Source organism: Hemiscyllium ocellatum, chromosome 47 (assembly GCF_020745735.1).
Source record: "Hemiscyllium ocellatum isolate sHemOce1 chromosome 47, sHemOce1.pat.X.cur, whole genome shotgun sequence".
Taxonomy (NCBI): Eukaryota; Metazoa; Chordata; class Chondrichthyes; order Orectolobiformes; family Hemiscylliidae; genus Hemiscyllium; species Hemiscyllium ocellatum.
Window position 1 is genome coordinate 11,570,158 of NC_083447.1, and position 16,009 is coordinate 11,586,166.

A 16,009-nucleotide genomic window follows, 5' to 3' on the forward strand; every position below is an offset into this window, starting at 1 on the left:
AGAGTCGACGTTTCAAGCTGATGCTCTTCATCAGGAATACTGAGATAAATCAGCAGGGTGGGGCTGGGGAAAGATAGTTAGGAATGTGATAGGTAGATGGAGGTGGGGCTAATGGTGATAGATCAGAGCAGAGGGTGGAGCAGATAGGTGGGAAGTGCTCAGTTGGATCTGGGATAAGGTCAGGGGAGGGGAGATGAGGAAACTGGTTAAAATGACATTGATTCCGTGTGGTTGGAGAGTCCTGAGGCAGAAGATGAGATGTTCCTCCTCCAGACGTCGGGTGTCTAGGATTTAGCGGTGGAAAAGGTCAATTGCATGTACTGCATGGAGTGGGAGGGGCAAGTTAAGTGGTCAGTCACAGAGCGAGTTGGTGTCCTGTCTTCGTGATGTGGAGGAGACCACATCGAAAGCAACGGCCACAACTGATGAGGCGTTTGGATGTGCAGGAAAAGCTCTGCTGGGTATGGAAGGATCGGTTGGGGCCTCAGACAGAGGTTGGGGGGGGGGGTGGGGAGAGAAGGTATGGGTGCAGGTTCTACACCTCTTGCAGTGGCTAGGGAAGTTGGCGGGGGTGGAGGGTGGGTTGCACTGCACCACCCTCTGCCATTTCCAACACCGAGTCAGACCCAAGCACCGGAAATACATTTCCCTCCCCACCCCTTTCAACATTCTGCAGACAATTCCCTCTGTGATGCCCTTGTTAGGTCCACACCACCACCACTCCCTTCTCCGCGCCTGGCTATCACCTCTCCCCCTACCCATATCCACCCCATGTTATGCTGAGCAAATAAATAAATTTTTCCCTATACTTCAGTAGCCAATTTACCAAAAGGTTAGATTATGGAGAGGCAGTGCTTTATAGTTTCCTACTATTTGGGTACTGACAGCAAGTACAATTTAGAATAGTGACATTAGTCATTTCACAGCAAACTAGGATTAAACTTGCAAACCCCTGGTTAAAATTTAGCTTTTTTGTGATTTTAAAGTCAGAGATGAATCTCAAGAGTCATTGAGCTTCACCCATCACACTCTGGAATTCAGGGAATGTGCCACTAAACTCTAGACATTAGCACTTTAAAGGCATTCTTGACTCAAATACATTTGGTATTTTATTTCAATTTCAGCTAACTAGCAACTGTGTACTACAGCTATCCAGTATTTCAACAATGGGCTTACTTCAGGCTCGGAAGAAGAATCAGCTCGACTTGAAATATTAGCTTGCTTTCTCTGCAGGGATCTCCAGCATTTTTTGTTTCCAGGACAGATTCCAGCCTCTGCAGTAATTTGCTCTTATAACAAACCTCTCATACCCTTTAATTCTCAGGAGTCTTAACATTCTTGTTCTTCCAATATTTCACCATTTAGCATATTCAAGGATGGAAAGAAAGAATTAACATTTCAGGTCCATGATCTGCCGAAAAAGTCAATGGCCTCCACATCATCTCTCTCAACAGACACTGCTCGAGGCCTTCATGAGGCTGGGGTGGAGAGATGATTTGGACTCAGAGTGGATCAAAAACCAAACTAGATGCATTACATACTTCAATGAGTAACTCACTCCCGATTCCCCAAAACCTGTCCATCATCTGCAGAGCACAAATCAGGAGTGTGATGGAATACTCACCTATTTCGATGAATACAGCTCCAAAAACACTCACCATCCTTGACACCATCCTTGACACCATCCTTGCCAGGGTAAAAAATGAGGTCTGCAGATGCTGGAGATCATAGCTGAAAATGTGTTGCTGGTTAAAGCACAGCAGGTTAGGCAGCATCCAAGGAATAGGAAATTCGACGTTTCGGAAGGGCTTATGCCCGAAACGTCAAATTTCCTATTCCTTGGATGCTGCCTAACCTGCTGTGCTTTAACCAGCAACACATTTTCAACCATCCTTGCCAGCCCAGTTGACTGGCACCATATCCAAAAAACATTCACTCCCTCCACCATTAATGCCCATTGGCACTTGTGTGCAATATCTACAAGGTGCGCTGTAGAAATTTCAAGGATCCTTAGACAGCACCTTGCAAACCCATGACCACTTCCATCTAGAAGAACAAGAGCAGCAGATAAGTGGGAACACTGCCAACTTCAAGTCACTCACCATCCTGACTTGGAAATATATTACCATTCCTTGAGTGTCATTGTGTCAAAGGCCTGGAATTCCCACCTTAATGGTATAATAGGACAACCCGCAGCACATGGTCTGCAGGGGTTCAAGAAAACAGTCAAGGCGAGTTAGGGACAGGCAATAAATGTTGGCCAGCCAGTGATGCCCACATTCCACAAATGAATGAAAAAAAACACTATCACCTCGAGAGACAAGGGCAGCAGAGGAATGAATACATTACTATTGCAAGTTCCCCTCCCTGCTATACTCTGCACAATACTGATGACCATCCCCAATTAGAACTACAATCACTCCTTTATGTGTCAATTTCCAGGATAACTCCATCCTAACCATGCTGTAGTCTTAAACTGCTGCGGTAATGTGGGATCAGCACACAATACAGCAAACTGGAGAACATGGTTCAATATGGCTAAATGCCAAAGTAATTCATTTTGGATCAAAAAAAAGACAAACTGCATATTTTATTACCTTTTCATGATTATGAACAGGAGGAACAAAATAATTTATGGGGTTTAGGCACATAAGTCAATCACAAAGTCTAATGGGTTGTTATTCCTAGTCTTCAGTGTGTTGGAGTAGAAAGACAAGGAGATGCTTCAGTTATTATACAGAGCCTTTCATTAGAAGTACCAAGTTAAACTTTTTTCTAAGCTGATACAGAAGTTGAAGCAGATACAGTGCTTCATGCAGAAACAGATGTGGGGGCAAAGTTATGATGACTGATTGCATAAACATGGCTTGTATTCCTTGAGATTAGAAGGTTGAGATTAAGTCAGACATAGTTGAAACACATTAAGAAATAAGTTATATACCAAGAAATGGAAAAAGGGATCACAATCTTACAATGAAAGCAAGGCTAGAAATAAAAGCTGGAAAGACTCTTTCCACTTAAGGACTACAGGAAAACCAATTGCTCTCTCATCTTCTAAAGTCCATGAATGCTGTAACTAATTTTCAAAATAGATCAATTAACCTAATAAAAATGTATTTATCAAGGGATATAGAAACTGGAACAAAAAAAAAGGGTAAATGGAACAAAGGCCTAGATTAGGCATAGTCTAACTGAATGGAAGAGATTTAAAGGGGCTGGTGATATCCTCTCATTCATATTTCTCTTCATTCATCCCACTACAGTGGGAGTTGTCAACCTCACTATCCCCCTACCCTGTGAAACCTGTTAGCTTTAACCGTTGTACTTTTCCCAACACAGTACCTTCATCACATTACACACAAGCACAGAGTTATGTTCCATCCCTAGTTGAAGCTGGCTTTGCCTGCCTGCCTGCTCCTTTGAAGTCACTGCTGACCGCTATCTCGATCCTCTAGAAAACAAAGTGCGACTTCCTGCAGACATCAATTAATCCAGTGTGTTCCTCTCAGAAACAGCAAGCATATTGTGTCGCAACCTATAACACACACCATGTGATGGAAAGAATTCTGGAACTTCTATCATGACTATCTGTAGATTCAGATTACAATACGCGTACAAAAGTTCAAGTTGTTATGGCAACATGGACTCTGAATGAACTGTAACATAGCATTACCAAAATAGTATTACTATAGAAGACAATATAATGGTTTTTACTGTCAAGTCTCCATACACTGGACAGGTAATAAGTAGTAAATGGTCCAAATAAAGGTTAAGTCAGTGTTCTTTGCACATTAATCAGTCTTGTAGAAATACCACCTTTACCTTCCCACCCACTATGTTAATTATAAACAGGTTTTATTGTTAATGAAATCAAATAATTAGAGGAAGGTTCTGATGCATGTTTTGCTGTCCAAATCAGTTATAAATACAGTTTACATAACAATGGCTAATTCAAAAATTGATCAGAATACAATGTAAAGCTTCCACTAGGTAAGGATGCTTTATTTCTCCACTATCTTTTACATCTCACCACAAAAAACACAGGTGTTTTTGTCCCAAAACTTTACTGCAGGGGCAATCTTGTGCAGTCAACTGTCAAACACATCTTGGTGATCAAGTAATTGATTTCCAACAGATGTTTTTTCTTTTAAAACAGTTATACCAGAAAAAAAGAGAGATAAGTAAACGGTACTATACTTCAAAATGTTAATTTCTCACTGGATTTGAAGGATAATCAAAGAGAATGTCCAGTAGTACAAGTTAAGGCAGAAACAGAAATGTTGTTTTCATTCAACACAAAAAAGGTTAGGCGCACACCCTCCTTATAAAGCAACATTTCAGTGACATAGGAGTAAATCATTGTCCCATCCTTTTAAAGAGAAGGATGGAGAGTTTGGCAAGATAATGTAAACTTTACAATCTCAATTAAGTGTTATGAACTCACAAGAAAAGAATAAAAGGAAACATTAGTTAAAAAATAAGACATGTTTACCATCCAATGTCTTACTCAGCTGATGTGACAGTCTTGTGCATAAAATAACTTAGGTCCGTACAGAATCAAGGCAGTATTGATGCAAGATTTAAAGCCTTTGTTTGCAGAAGTTGCATCAACAGGTGTCTTAGAATAAATTAAAATGATTTAAGAACTGTTGTTGTGACCTTCGATCACAGGAAACAAGTGATATACAATCTGCTACTTTAAAGTGGTATTCACCAATGTAGCTGGCAATATTATCTAAAGTTACTATTGTGGCAATCAGCAGCAGATCATTAATTTCAACTTTTGATCTTTGCCCTAGTGAGAAAAATACGCAAGTATAAATGACACAATTTAAAAAGGGATCAAATGTTCTTTCACAAATATGCCTAAATAAGCTGTGATGGGCATTATGGAAGAATGTCCAGGTCTGGTGTTATACGATATCAATTACCATGGCTTACATTAGGACTAGCAATTTTTCACGCAAGTGTTTACTCAGAAATCCCAACAGTGACATGGGCAGTGACTAGTTGTCAAACTAGTGTATGTTGCAAACTCAGCAAATTTACAAGTAACTAGTGTCAGCTAGTAAATTAGAAATCTTAATCTTGCTAATAAGTGTAATGGTCATCTCTATTTCACCATGAGCCAAAACTCTATCTGTAGAGCATGTAAACAAGATAACATCAAAGTCCCAACGTATTCAGGAATTCCAAGCACCTGAAATGTGGCTGCAAGGAATAATCAATGTAGTCAGCATTATAAGGACAAAAGTCCACAGATAGTGTGTCAATGCTTCAAAGCTGTAGGCAATTAGCAGTATTCACATTTCGTCATTTAAACCATAGTCCTCCTCCGGATAATCTCCCACTGTTACAGATTGTGGCTTCACAAATGCACCATATTTGTACTGACACTGAAAATATCTCTTCCCATTCACACTGCAAAAGAAACAAAAAAGGAATTAATGCTGACTACTCAAGTTCTGTACTAACAAACAACAAAAAGCAATTACGTAAACAGCAGGATACTCATGCACAGCAGTGGCAATTTTACATTCAAAAAGGCTATTGACTTATTCTGAAATAACAATCACTGGTAGCAATTGAATGTCAAAGCATACTTTACCTGCCATCATGTTTCCCTAAAGGTTCATCATATTTCAGTCCAATCCAATATCCTGGTTTAAAATCTGTTTGACCTGAAACAGAAACACTATTGATGACTTATCTGCAGTTTAAGCATGAAAGACTAATGTACAAATCCACATCAGAATTATGTTATGTAGACTACAAATACACATTAAGTAATTGTGAAATATCCAATGGAGGTCGACAGTAAGACATACGGGTCCTGGATGAAGCTGCCTGACTTAAAGTGGCCTATGGACTCTTGTTCCTTGTTCAAAAATTTCTCAACCAGAATGAAGAAACTGAACAAACTTAGTTAAAAATAATATTCTTTAGGATACATGCAAGAAGTATGTAATATTCAAATCAAAACAAATACCCTAGGAGTTAGTATCCAACCAAGGTCAATGAGGAAAAGCAACAAAGGTCTCCAAAAGATACAGAGGTCAGCATAGATCAACAACCATCAGTTATTATAATAAAGTGTTCAAAATTTCTCTCTTCCCAATATATGTTACTTCAGAGGTTAGCATTATGTTGTACAATAGGGTCAGAGATGTACATAACAGAAACACACCCTTTGGTCCAACTCTCAATCCTCAAAACAAAACAAAAACAATCCTCAATTCAGTCTTAAATGGACCCTGAGTTTTAGATTTTCAGAGGAGGAGACATCCTTTCCACATTCACCTGGTCAAAACGACACCAAAACTTTATGCAGAGAAACCTCGATTAACTGAACGACACTGGAGGGAGTATTTTCTTCAGATAATCGTATAGTTGCATAATACAGTTTAACCAAGCATCGGGACTTTGCTGTCTTGTTCGGAAAATCCAAAATTCAGATAATCGCCGTTCCTCTGTATTCCAATCAAGTCAGCTTTAAACTTCTAAGCTCTACTGGAATCAAGTTTAGCTTGTCTAATCTTTCCTCAAAGAGATCACTTCATCCCATGTATTATTCTGTGAACCTTCTCTGAACTGCTTCCAATGCACTTATATGCTTTCTTAGAAAAAGGAGAATACTATACACATACTTCAGATGCAGCCTAACCATTGTCCTGTATAACTATTTTGTGATTTTTAACTAGAAATTTCAACAGCTGTCTTAATTTTACCAAATGACTCAGCTTTTCCTACTATCTGGAGTGGAGAATTCCAAAGTTTAACCATCAGTGAAGAGGTTTCTCTTCATCTCAGTCTTAAAGAGCTTGTACTTTATTCTGAAATTGTGTCCCTGGTTCTAGAGCCCACAGTCATGGGAATCAAATGGAATTATCCTTTTAAGATCAACTACATTCACATGCCTGTTCTAAACATTTTCTGGATTAGCGGTGCTGGAAGAGCACAGCAGTTCAGGCAGCATTCGAGGAGCAGTAAAATCGACGTTTCGGGCAAAAGCCCTTCTCCTCCTCGGATGCTGCCTGAACTGCTGTGCTCTTCCAGCACCACAAATCCAGAATCTGCAGTCATTGTTTTTAACCCTGTTATAAACATTTATTATGTGCCAAACCATAGATGCACTTGGTTTGGGGGCTTGGTTAGCTCAGTTGGCTGGTCAGCTGATTCACGATGCAGAGTGATGCTAACAGTGTAGATTTTATTCCAGTAGGCCGAGGTCACCATGATGGTTCATGCATTCTCAAATGTGCCCCTCACCTGAGTCAAAGTGACCCTCAGGTTAAACTCAACCAACTGTTTCTAATGAAAAACTGCCCTGTGGACCTATGGAACTATGGTTTAATAATTTGCGCTTAATTCAGCGTGTGAACAATTGTCTCAATTCAAAAGATTAAATCACTTATGGAATACAGCCCACATTACAGGTCCACATACAAAGTTTTTTTTCCTTTAAAAAGTTAACCATTGTGGATTCTCCCACCAAGTCACAACCAACTTACCCACATACATTACGGTGCCTCGTTTGGATGGCTGCCCTGAAATTACAACCTCACATCTTGCACCAACTAGAATGGCATCAGCCAAAGCTTTTTCTTCGTGTATTCTCCGCTCAAGCTCAATTTTATCTTTTTCTTTCTGCTCCTCATTATACAAGCCCAATTTACTTTGCTTCAGGAACAAACGCATCGAATCTAAAATAGAAACCAGGTAGTTATTTGGTTACAAACTGCCAGAAGTTTTTTCAGATAAAACTACTCCATCAGGTTTGAGTGAGAGAAAGAGAGACAGACGGAGATAGACGGATTAACAATTTCATACAGAAGTTAAACAATTGAAATCTTTCTGACTCGTGTCACAGACCAAACTTCACCCATCAGCTCTCAGCAAAACTAGCTTAGTACTTTCTGTACTACGCACCTACTAACTCCTCCTCTCCAAAAGCCGATGGATCGAAGTGCTCCTGTTTCAAACTAAAAATGCTTTATTTTTCCTTACGTAGGTGTAGACTTTATTTTGTGATTATGAACTGTTAAAATGTGGAAATTAGAAGCTGCATAATTAACTACAGGGCAAGCCCTGCATCCACAGGTCCGGTTACAGCGGTTTACTGTGACCCAAACATATAAAAAGGGAACTGTCCAGAACCAGGAAGCTGCCGGGAAGATACATTTCCCATTTAAATTTGTGGTCTTGGCCTTCTGCAGTAGGTCTTTGAACGTACCCCTGGTGGAGGGGAGGGTGGGGAGAAGGAGAACTACTGTATGAGGAAAGAAGGCCAGACTGAAAATATGATAAGACTGCATTTTGTTCACACCCCTATTTACTCATCAGCTGCTAAGAATGCTACTTATCAACATGATATGCTGCCATCTTGCCACTGTACTAACTTGAGCATGGCCAGTTAGCCAAGCTGGGGCCCATGCTCTTAATTCCATGTTGGATTGCTACTGTCCAAGCTGGGAGGTTAGTATGATCTCCATGAGAATCCGTTTTCTCAAAGTTCTGCATTACAGAACAGAACAGTAAACATTAGAATGTTTGTACAGGAATATTTGGCAAAATTTTAGTGAGATATGCTATTAAAATGAATTATAAATTGAAACAAAGTAAAAGCTAAACTTCAAAAAACAGTTTAGCCTCAGTCAATGTGGTCCATCAGTGAAATACTTGCACTATCAGAGAGATCTTGAGGATACCCCGAACAGACAATATTTCAGGTGCATATTCCAATCGCTTAAAGATTCACTGCTCCATGCTATCCAAGCTGTAATTTAAGATTATTTGTTCTAGAATAATTTGTCCAAGGTAACTGCCATGTACAGAAAGTGCAGTAAAAACATTAGGAAGAAACTGTAATTGTAACAAGATTTTTTCCTTATTTATTCATCCATGGGATATGGAGTCCCTGGCTGGGCCAGCATTTGTTGCCCAACCTTAGTTGTCTGTGAAAAGGTGGCGGTGAGCAGTCTTCATGATTCACTGCAGTCCACTTGGTTTTGGTATACCCACAATGCTGTTAGGAAGGGAATCCCAGAATTTATTGACACTGAAGGATTGACAATATATTTACAAGTCAGGGTGACAAGTATCTTCAGGAGGTACTTGCAGATGCAGATATCTGCTGCCCTGGTCCTTCTAGATGTTAGTGATTCGAAAGGTGTTGTCTAAGTCCTAGTGAATTTCTGCGGTGCATCTTCTACATGGGTTATGCTGCTGCTACAAAGCACTCATCATGGTGAGGGTCAGAGTGTTTGTGAGTGGATGCCAATCAAGTCAGCTGTTTTGCCCAGAATGGTGGAAACTTCTGCGAAATACTCTATTCATACGTACACATATTGGATTAGGTCTTGGTTTAAACTCTCAAGTAAGTTTTTTTTGCCATTTTTTAAACTCCATGGCATGTGAACTTGTGGCTAGAAATAACCACTAGTTAAAAGTTGCTTACACACAAGTTTCATGGGAGGACTTAACATAGTTAAGTGACTGCTGTTTAATTCTGCTGAAAATGCAGGCTGTCAGGTTTACGTATGACAAAATCTTGTGCTATAGCATAACGTTGCAACAAGTCTGAGACAGCAATAAGGAGTTGGACAATGGGACAAGATGGTGGGCTGATTTATGTTCAGTGTTTTGAAGGAGTTCACTCATACTCGCAATAAATACCTCTATGAAGACTTTGGGCTTTCGTTTACAATTTGCAGATAGACAAGTTCAGAAGGATCAATGAAGGGCATATCTCTACTCAGAAGGCTAGTATAGTTTATTTCTCATTATGTCTATAGCTTAGAGACATCATGTGTGAAGGATGGGTGCAAAGGCATTTTAAAAAGTTACAAACCAGATTTGGTGTTGCATTCAGCCCTACAATTTTCTTAAAATACATCATCTCAGGTGTTTCCTGCACATTTCCTAATTATAACCAGTTCTTTGCCTAACTATTCCATTTTACAAAACCAGTTGCATGCATTATTAAATACAGACTATCTTCCATTTAAGTACAAGTATGCAAGAATATCAAAATTAGCCAGTGCAGAACATTGCTCAAAATCATCTTACCTGCTCTTTTATCATATGCTTCATTGGACATTTCATACTTTATAACTTTAGACACATCTTCAAACTCTCCAATCTTCACTCCACTTTGGTCTATTACCTACAAAAACAAATATTTGAAATAATAAGACCATAAGACATTGAAGCAGAAATTAGGCCATTGAGCCCACTGGGTCTGCTCCACCACCCAATCATGGCTGCTAAATTTCTCAACCCCATTCTCCCCAAAACCCTGGATACTCAATAACCTATCTACTTCAGTCTTAAATCTACTCAAATGACCTGGCCTTCACAGCCTTCTGTGGCAGTGATTTCCATAGATTCACCACTATCTGGCTGAAGAGGTTTCTCCTTATCTCCATTCTAAAAAGGTGTTCCCTTTACTTTCAGGCTGTGACCTCAGGTCCTGGTCTCTCCTACCAATGGAACATCTTCCCAACATCTACTCTGTCAGGCCAAACCATATTCTGTATGCTTCAATTAGATTTCCCCCCCTCATCATTCTTAACTCCATCAAACTTTCCACATACATTAAGCTTTTCATTCCTGGGGCCGTTCTCGTGAACCTCCACTGAACGGACTCCAGGGCCAATACATCTTTCTTGAGATATGGGACCCAAAACTGCACACAATACAGTAGACTTCCCCCCCCCCCGCCCCGGGTGTACCTATGGGGGATACGTTCCAGGACCTACAGCAGAAGCTCGAAATCACGGATTGTAGCAAACCCATTCATTTAAAATGGGAAGCGTACCTTCCCTGCAGCCTCCTAGTCCCTGGTTCCAGAAAGTTCCCTTTTATATGTTCCAGCTGTGGTAAACCACGGGCAAGTGAAACCGCAGAAAATGGTTCTGCAGACATGGAGGTTGCTTTCGATTCCAAATGTGGTCTGCCCAGAGTCAGAGCATCTGAGGTACATCCCGACTTTTATATTCAAATCCTCAAAATAAACATAAGCATTGCATTTGCCTTCCTAACTACTGATCCAACTTGCAAGTTTACCTTAAGAGCATCCTGGACTAGAACTCCCAAGCCTCTTTGAAACCCAATAAGATGGTAATAATTGTCTGCACAATCTCCGCCCAGTAAAGATAGACTGATGGTCTGCCCAATGCCAAAACTAAATCCCATCAAGCACACTATTTCTACTCTATACTGAATCATTCCTACCTTAAAGATTTCTATCTGCACCAAGAGCTTGTCCATACACCCATATGGTATTCTGATATTTTGGCATTTTAGCAAAGCTTTTTAAATTTAAAATAAATTATTAATAATAAATATTTAAATTAAATTCCTACCCATCAACTCAATAGTGGTGAGGTGAAGTGAATTCACCCCATTATAGGAATTCCACACCACCCAAAACATTTGTGGTTAACACTTCCAAACATGTTCATCTGATTAATTCTTTCAAATTCCAAGAAGTAAAATTTCTTCTAATGAAAACTACCAAAAAGTGCTCTACATTTTCCCAATTAACAATCACAAACTGAAATAGCATGAATGTGCCCTTCAGCAACATTACAAAGAAAATTAGTCTGTAAATCTCCAAAGAGGAATTTAGAGCAACAAGTTGATAATATACACAGGTTACTAACTTATTCATCAACTTTATTTTGCATTATCTTTTTTTTAATCTAAACATCTGGCAAAAAGTATTAGGAAAATAACATGTTTGAAATAAGTGACGAGGTGTACAAATGAGGATAGTGCAATTGATTTAATCTCTCTTGGAAGACTGGTTAGATGCAAAAATCCACTGGATCTAGGCAAATTTTGAAATTGGATCCAAAATTGCCTTAGTGGCAGGAAGCAGAGAATGATTCAGGGGGTGTTTTTGTGACTGGTTGTCTGTGTTCAGGATTCAGTATTGTGTCTCTTGCTATGTGTAGTATAGATCAATAAATTTGCAGATTTGAAAATTGGTGATGTAGTAAAAAACAAAGGAGGTAAGCCTTGCTCCAGGATATGAGATAGGCAAATAGGAATTAATTCTGAAAAAAAGAGAGAGGTGATGCCTTTTGGGAGGATGAACGAGACCAGACACATTGAATGGTAGGATCCTAGGAAGTACATTGGGACCTTAGTGTGCATGCACAGATTCTTGAAGCAGGAAGATAAGGTGTTTAAGAATTGATATGATGTTCTCGCTTTTATTAGTCAAATAACCAAATACAAAGCAGGGTTTAATATTTGAGCTGTATATAACATTAGCACAGCTATAGCTGGTCTACTTGTGTGCAGTTCCAGTCACTACGTTACATCCTGTGCAATCACATCCTTCCTTGTAGACAAAAGTCACCAGGATGTTGCCTGGGCTAAAGAAATTCAGTTATGAAGGAAGACTAGATGGGTTGGAGTTGTTTTCCTTAGAGCAGAGGATACTTTTTTGGGGATGTAGGGGGTATCCTGTTTGAGTCATACAGCACAGGAACAAAGCCTTCGGTCCAACTAGTTCATGCAATCATAGTCCCAAACTAAACTTGTCCCAACTGCCTGCACTTAGCCTATATCACACTCAAATATTTCTTATTCAATGCATTTATCCAAATGTCTTAAATGTTGTAACTATATTCATACCCACCACTTCCTCTGGAAGTTCATTCCAACATGTGGGGTTTACAGCTATGTCTAAATGGTTTCCACTGGATGCTCCGATTTCTTCCCACATTCCAAAGATGTGCAAGTTAGGTGGATTGGCCTTGCTAAATTGCCCTGCAGTGTTCAAGGGTGTGCAGGCTAGGTGGATTAGCCACAGTAAACATTGTGTTATGGGGATTGGAGTGGAATGCTGTTGGAGGGTTGGGGCTGACTCGATGGACTGACTGTCCTTTTCCTGTACTGGAGGGATTTTATGATTCCAATTAAATTTAATATTGTGTGCAATTCTGGTCTCTCTCTTATCAGGAGGATGCTATGAAACTTGAAAGGGTTCAGAAAAGAGTTAAGGATGTTACCAGGGTTGAAGGGTTTGAACGAAAGGGAGAAGCTGAATAGGCTGGGTAATTTTCCCTGGAGCATTTGAGGCTGATAGGTGACCTGGATAGGTGGGGAGCATGGATAGGGTAAATAGACAAGGTCTTTTGCCTGGAGTGGTGGAGTCCAGAACTAGAGGACATAGGTTCAGGGTGAGGGGAGAAAAATTTAAAAGGGTCCTAAGGAACATTTCACACAGAGGGTGGTGCATGTATGAAATGAACTTAGAGGAAGTGGTGGAGGCTGGTACAATTACAATATTTAAATGGCATCTGGATGGGTGTATGAAGAATAAGGGTTCAGGGAGACATGGGCTAAGTGCTGGTAAATGGGACTAGATTACATTAGGATATCTGGTCAGCATGGACGGGTTGGCCCAAAGAGTCTGTTTCCATGCTGCACATCTCTATGGCTCTAATATCTTGAAAGGACTTTACAGGGTGAAAAGACGTTTCCACCTGTCAGAATCTAGAATCAGGTCAGGCAGTTTAAAATTAGAGGCTTTCCATTTAGGATAGAGATAAGAAGAATTTCTCTTTCTGGGGGATGAGTGTTTATGGAATTCTCTTCACCACAGAGCAGGGTCAGCTGTGTCATCAAATATTTAAAAGCAGAAGTAGATAGATTCTTGACCAATAAGCGTGTCAAACGTTAACAGAGGTTGGCAAGAATCAGCTCAGCCAAGATCTTTTTACAGTGGAGGTGGTGGCTTTAGGGACAAAATGGCCCACTAATTTGTATATTCCTGACAAGCTTCAAATAGAGCCATGGATATAAACACAAATTTGTCAAGCAAGCTTAGGTCCAGATCATTGGCTTCATACTTCGTACAATACCAGCCTTGTTAAATTCAAGCACTAAAAATCAGAAAAAGCAACAATAAGAGCAGAGTGTTAATAGAGGCAACAAGGACCACAGCTAGCACTTGATTATATCAAGGGATTACTAAGAAAAGCATATTGAAAAGAAAGTGGAAGATCAAAAAGGAGAACCTTTGAAATTTACAATATTTTTACTGAAGCTTTTAATTGGGAGCCTCAGACAGAATGGTATTATTGAAAGCAATTGGGATACTCACATGTATTCGGCAGCGGTCATCAACAGGATAGGAACCAAGGAGTGCATCATCTTGATCTAATGAACCAATGAATTTGTCTTCTGCACTGAATAACTGCAGTTCCATGCAGGAGGCTGGAGAGCCCACAATCAGTTCCAGTTTGCACTATTAAAAAAGTGAACACCAAGGTTTTAAACACAGCTTAATCACAACGTATCTAGTCTGAACATTAGGTTTGAAACATTTAGTTGCATTTCAAAACATGATGAAACAAGAAAGAATTAAAAGGGACCTGAGATGCAACTTTTTCACACAGAAGGTGGCTTGCATATGGAATGAACTGCCAGAAGAAGTGTTCAATTCTGGTTGTAGTTACAACATTTAAAAGACATTTGGAAAGTACAGGTACATGAAAAGAAAATGTTGAGGGGGATTCTGGGCAAATAGGACTAGTTTCATTGGAAAACCCTGGCAGGCATAGACAAATTGGACTGAAGAGTCTGTTTCCATCTTGTAAAATTCTCTGACGCTATAAAAGACCAGATGGTATTCTTTCAAGTCACCATAGCCCCAGGGGAACATAGGGCAATTCTTGTAGTGGCAAAAGATAAGCGGGGGAGTGCGGCGGCGGAAAGAGTCGTGAATCTCCAGCTAATCATGTCTCAGGCTGCTGGGCCCCGCCCCCCACCTCCCCGTCGTCTGCTGGGCCCCGCCCCCCACCTCCCCGTCGTCTGCTGGGCCCCGCCCCCCACCTCCCCGTCGTCTGCTGGGCCCCGCCCCCCACCTCCCCGTCGTCTGCTGGGCCCCGCCCCCCACCTCCCCGTCGTCTGCTGGGCCCCGCCCCCCACCTCCCCGTCGTCTGCTGGGCCCCGCCCCCCACCTCCCCGTCGTCTGCTGGGCCCCGCCCCCCACCTCCCCGTCGTCTGCTGGGCCCCGCCCCCCACCTCCCCGTCGTCTGCTGGGCCCCGCCCCCCACCTCCCCGTCGTCTGCTGGGCCCCGCCCCCCCGTCGTCTGCTGGGCCGCGCCCCCCACCTCCCCGTCGTCTGCTGGGCCCCGCCCATGTATTAACGCCCTGTCGTTACTAGTCGCGGCCTGTGGCTCCCTCGCGGCCAACTGCCAACCCTCTCCCTTTCACTTACTTTCAGCTCGGACACGGTGATGCCACGGTTAAACCTTTTCTCCGAGACAAAAGACGTGAACGGACTAGTAATCCGCAGCTCCACCGCGGGGGCCGAGACCACTTTATAGGACACCTGCTCCATGACGGCGGGAGAGCCTTCCACGCTGACAGCCGCCTCGGCTCCTCCTGGCGTTGACTCTCACGGAGCCGGAGGGCACATGCACCAGTTCAGGGGCTGGTTGGCTGTGGTCATACACTGAGGCGGTTAAAGGGACGTTCCGCTGCGGACAGTTTGAATCTCAAGGCCGTTGGCTCGCGCGCTGTCCCTTCCAGAATATTCCAGCAGCGCGAGGGCGAATAATCGGATTGGTGTCGTGATGGCCGCGCCTCCTTCACATCATCCAATCAGAGGCGCCCGGAATGGCACATGGGTGGGGCTTGCGGGGAATTTCGTTAAGCGGAAAGGGGGCGGGGTGGTTATGACGAGTATGGGGCAAGGGGGTGACAATAAGGGGGAGGGGGCAAAGGGGTGACGATAGGGGGCGGGGATAAAGGGATGACGATGAGGGGGCGGGGCAAGAGGATGACGATGAGGGGGCGGGGCAAGGGGATGACGATTAGGGGACAAGGGGGTGACAATAGGGGGTGGTTGTTGATGGGGGAAGGAGATACTGATGAGTGGGAGGAGTGGCTCATAATAGGGGCAGGAGGTGATGGTGGGGAAGGGGGGTGACGAGGGTGCGGCAAAGGGTGATGATAGGGGTGACGATGTGGGGGGGTAAAGGGG

General features: G+C 42.0%; 1 protein-coding gene across 1 annotated transcript; it reads right to left on the reverse strand.

The window, feature by feature from the left end:
* Positions 1 to 3,977: 3,977 nt before the first annotated feature.
* On the reverse strand, positions 3,978 to 15,602 carry tbcb (tubulin folding cofactor B). The gene is made up of 6 exons (XM_060856175.1): positions 15,242 to 15,602; positions 14,123 to 14,266; positions 10,069 to 10,165; positions 7,512 to 7,703; positions 5,609 to 5,681; positions 3,978 to 5,421 (listed from the first exon to the last, which is right to left on the reverse strand). The coding sequence occupies exons 1-6, from the start codon at positions 15,362 to 15,364 to the stop codon at positions 5,304 to 5,306; spliced, it is 747 nt and encodes a 248-aa protein (XP_060712158.1). The 5' UTR covers positions 15,365 to 15,602; the 3' UTR covers positions 3,978 to 5,303.
* Between the last annotated feature and the right edge of the window lie 407 nt (positions 15,603 to 16,009).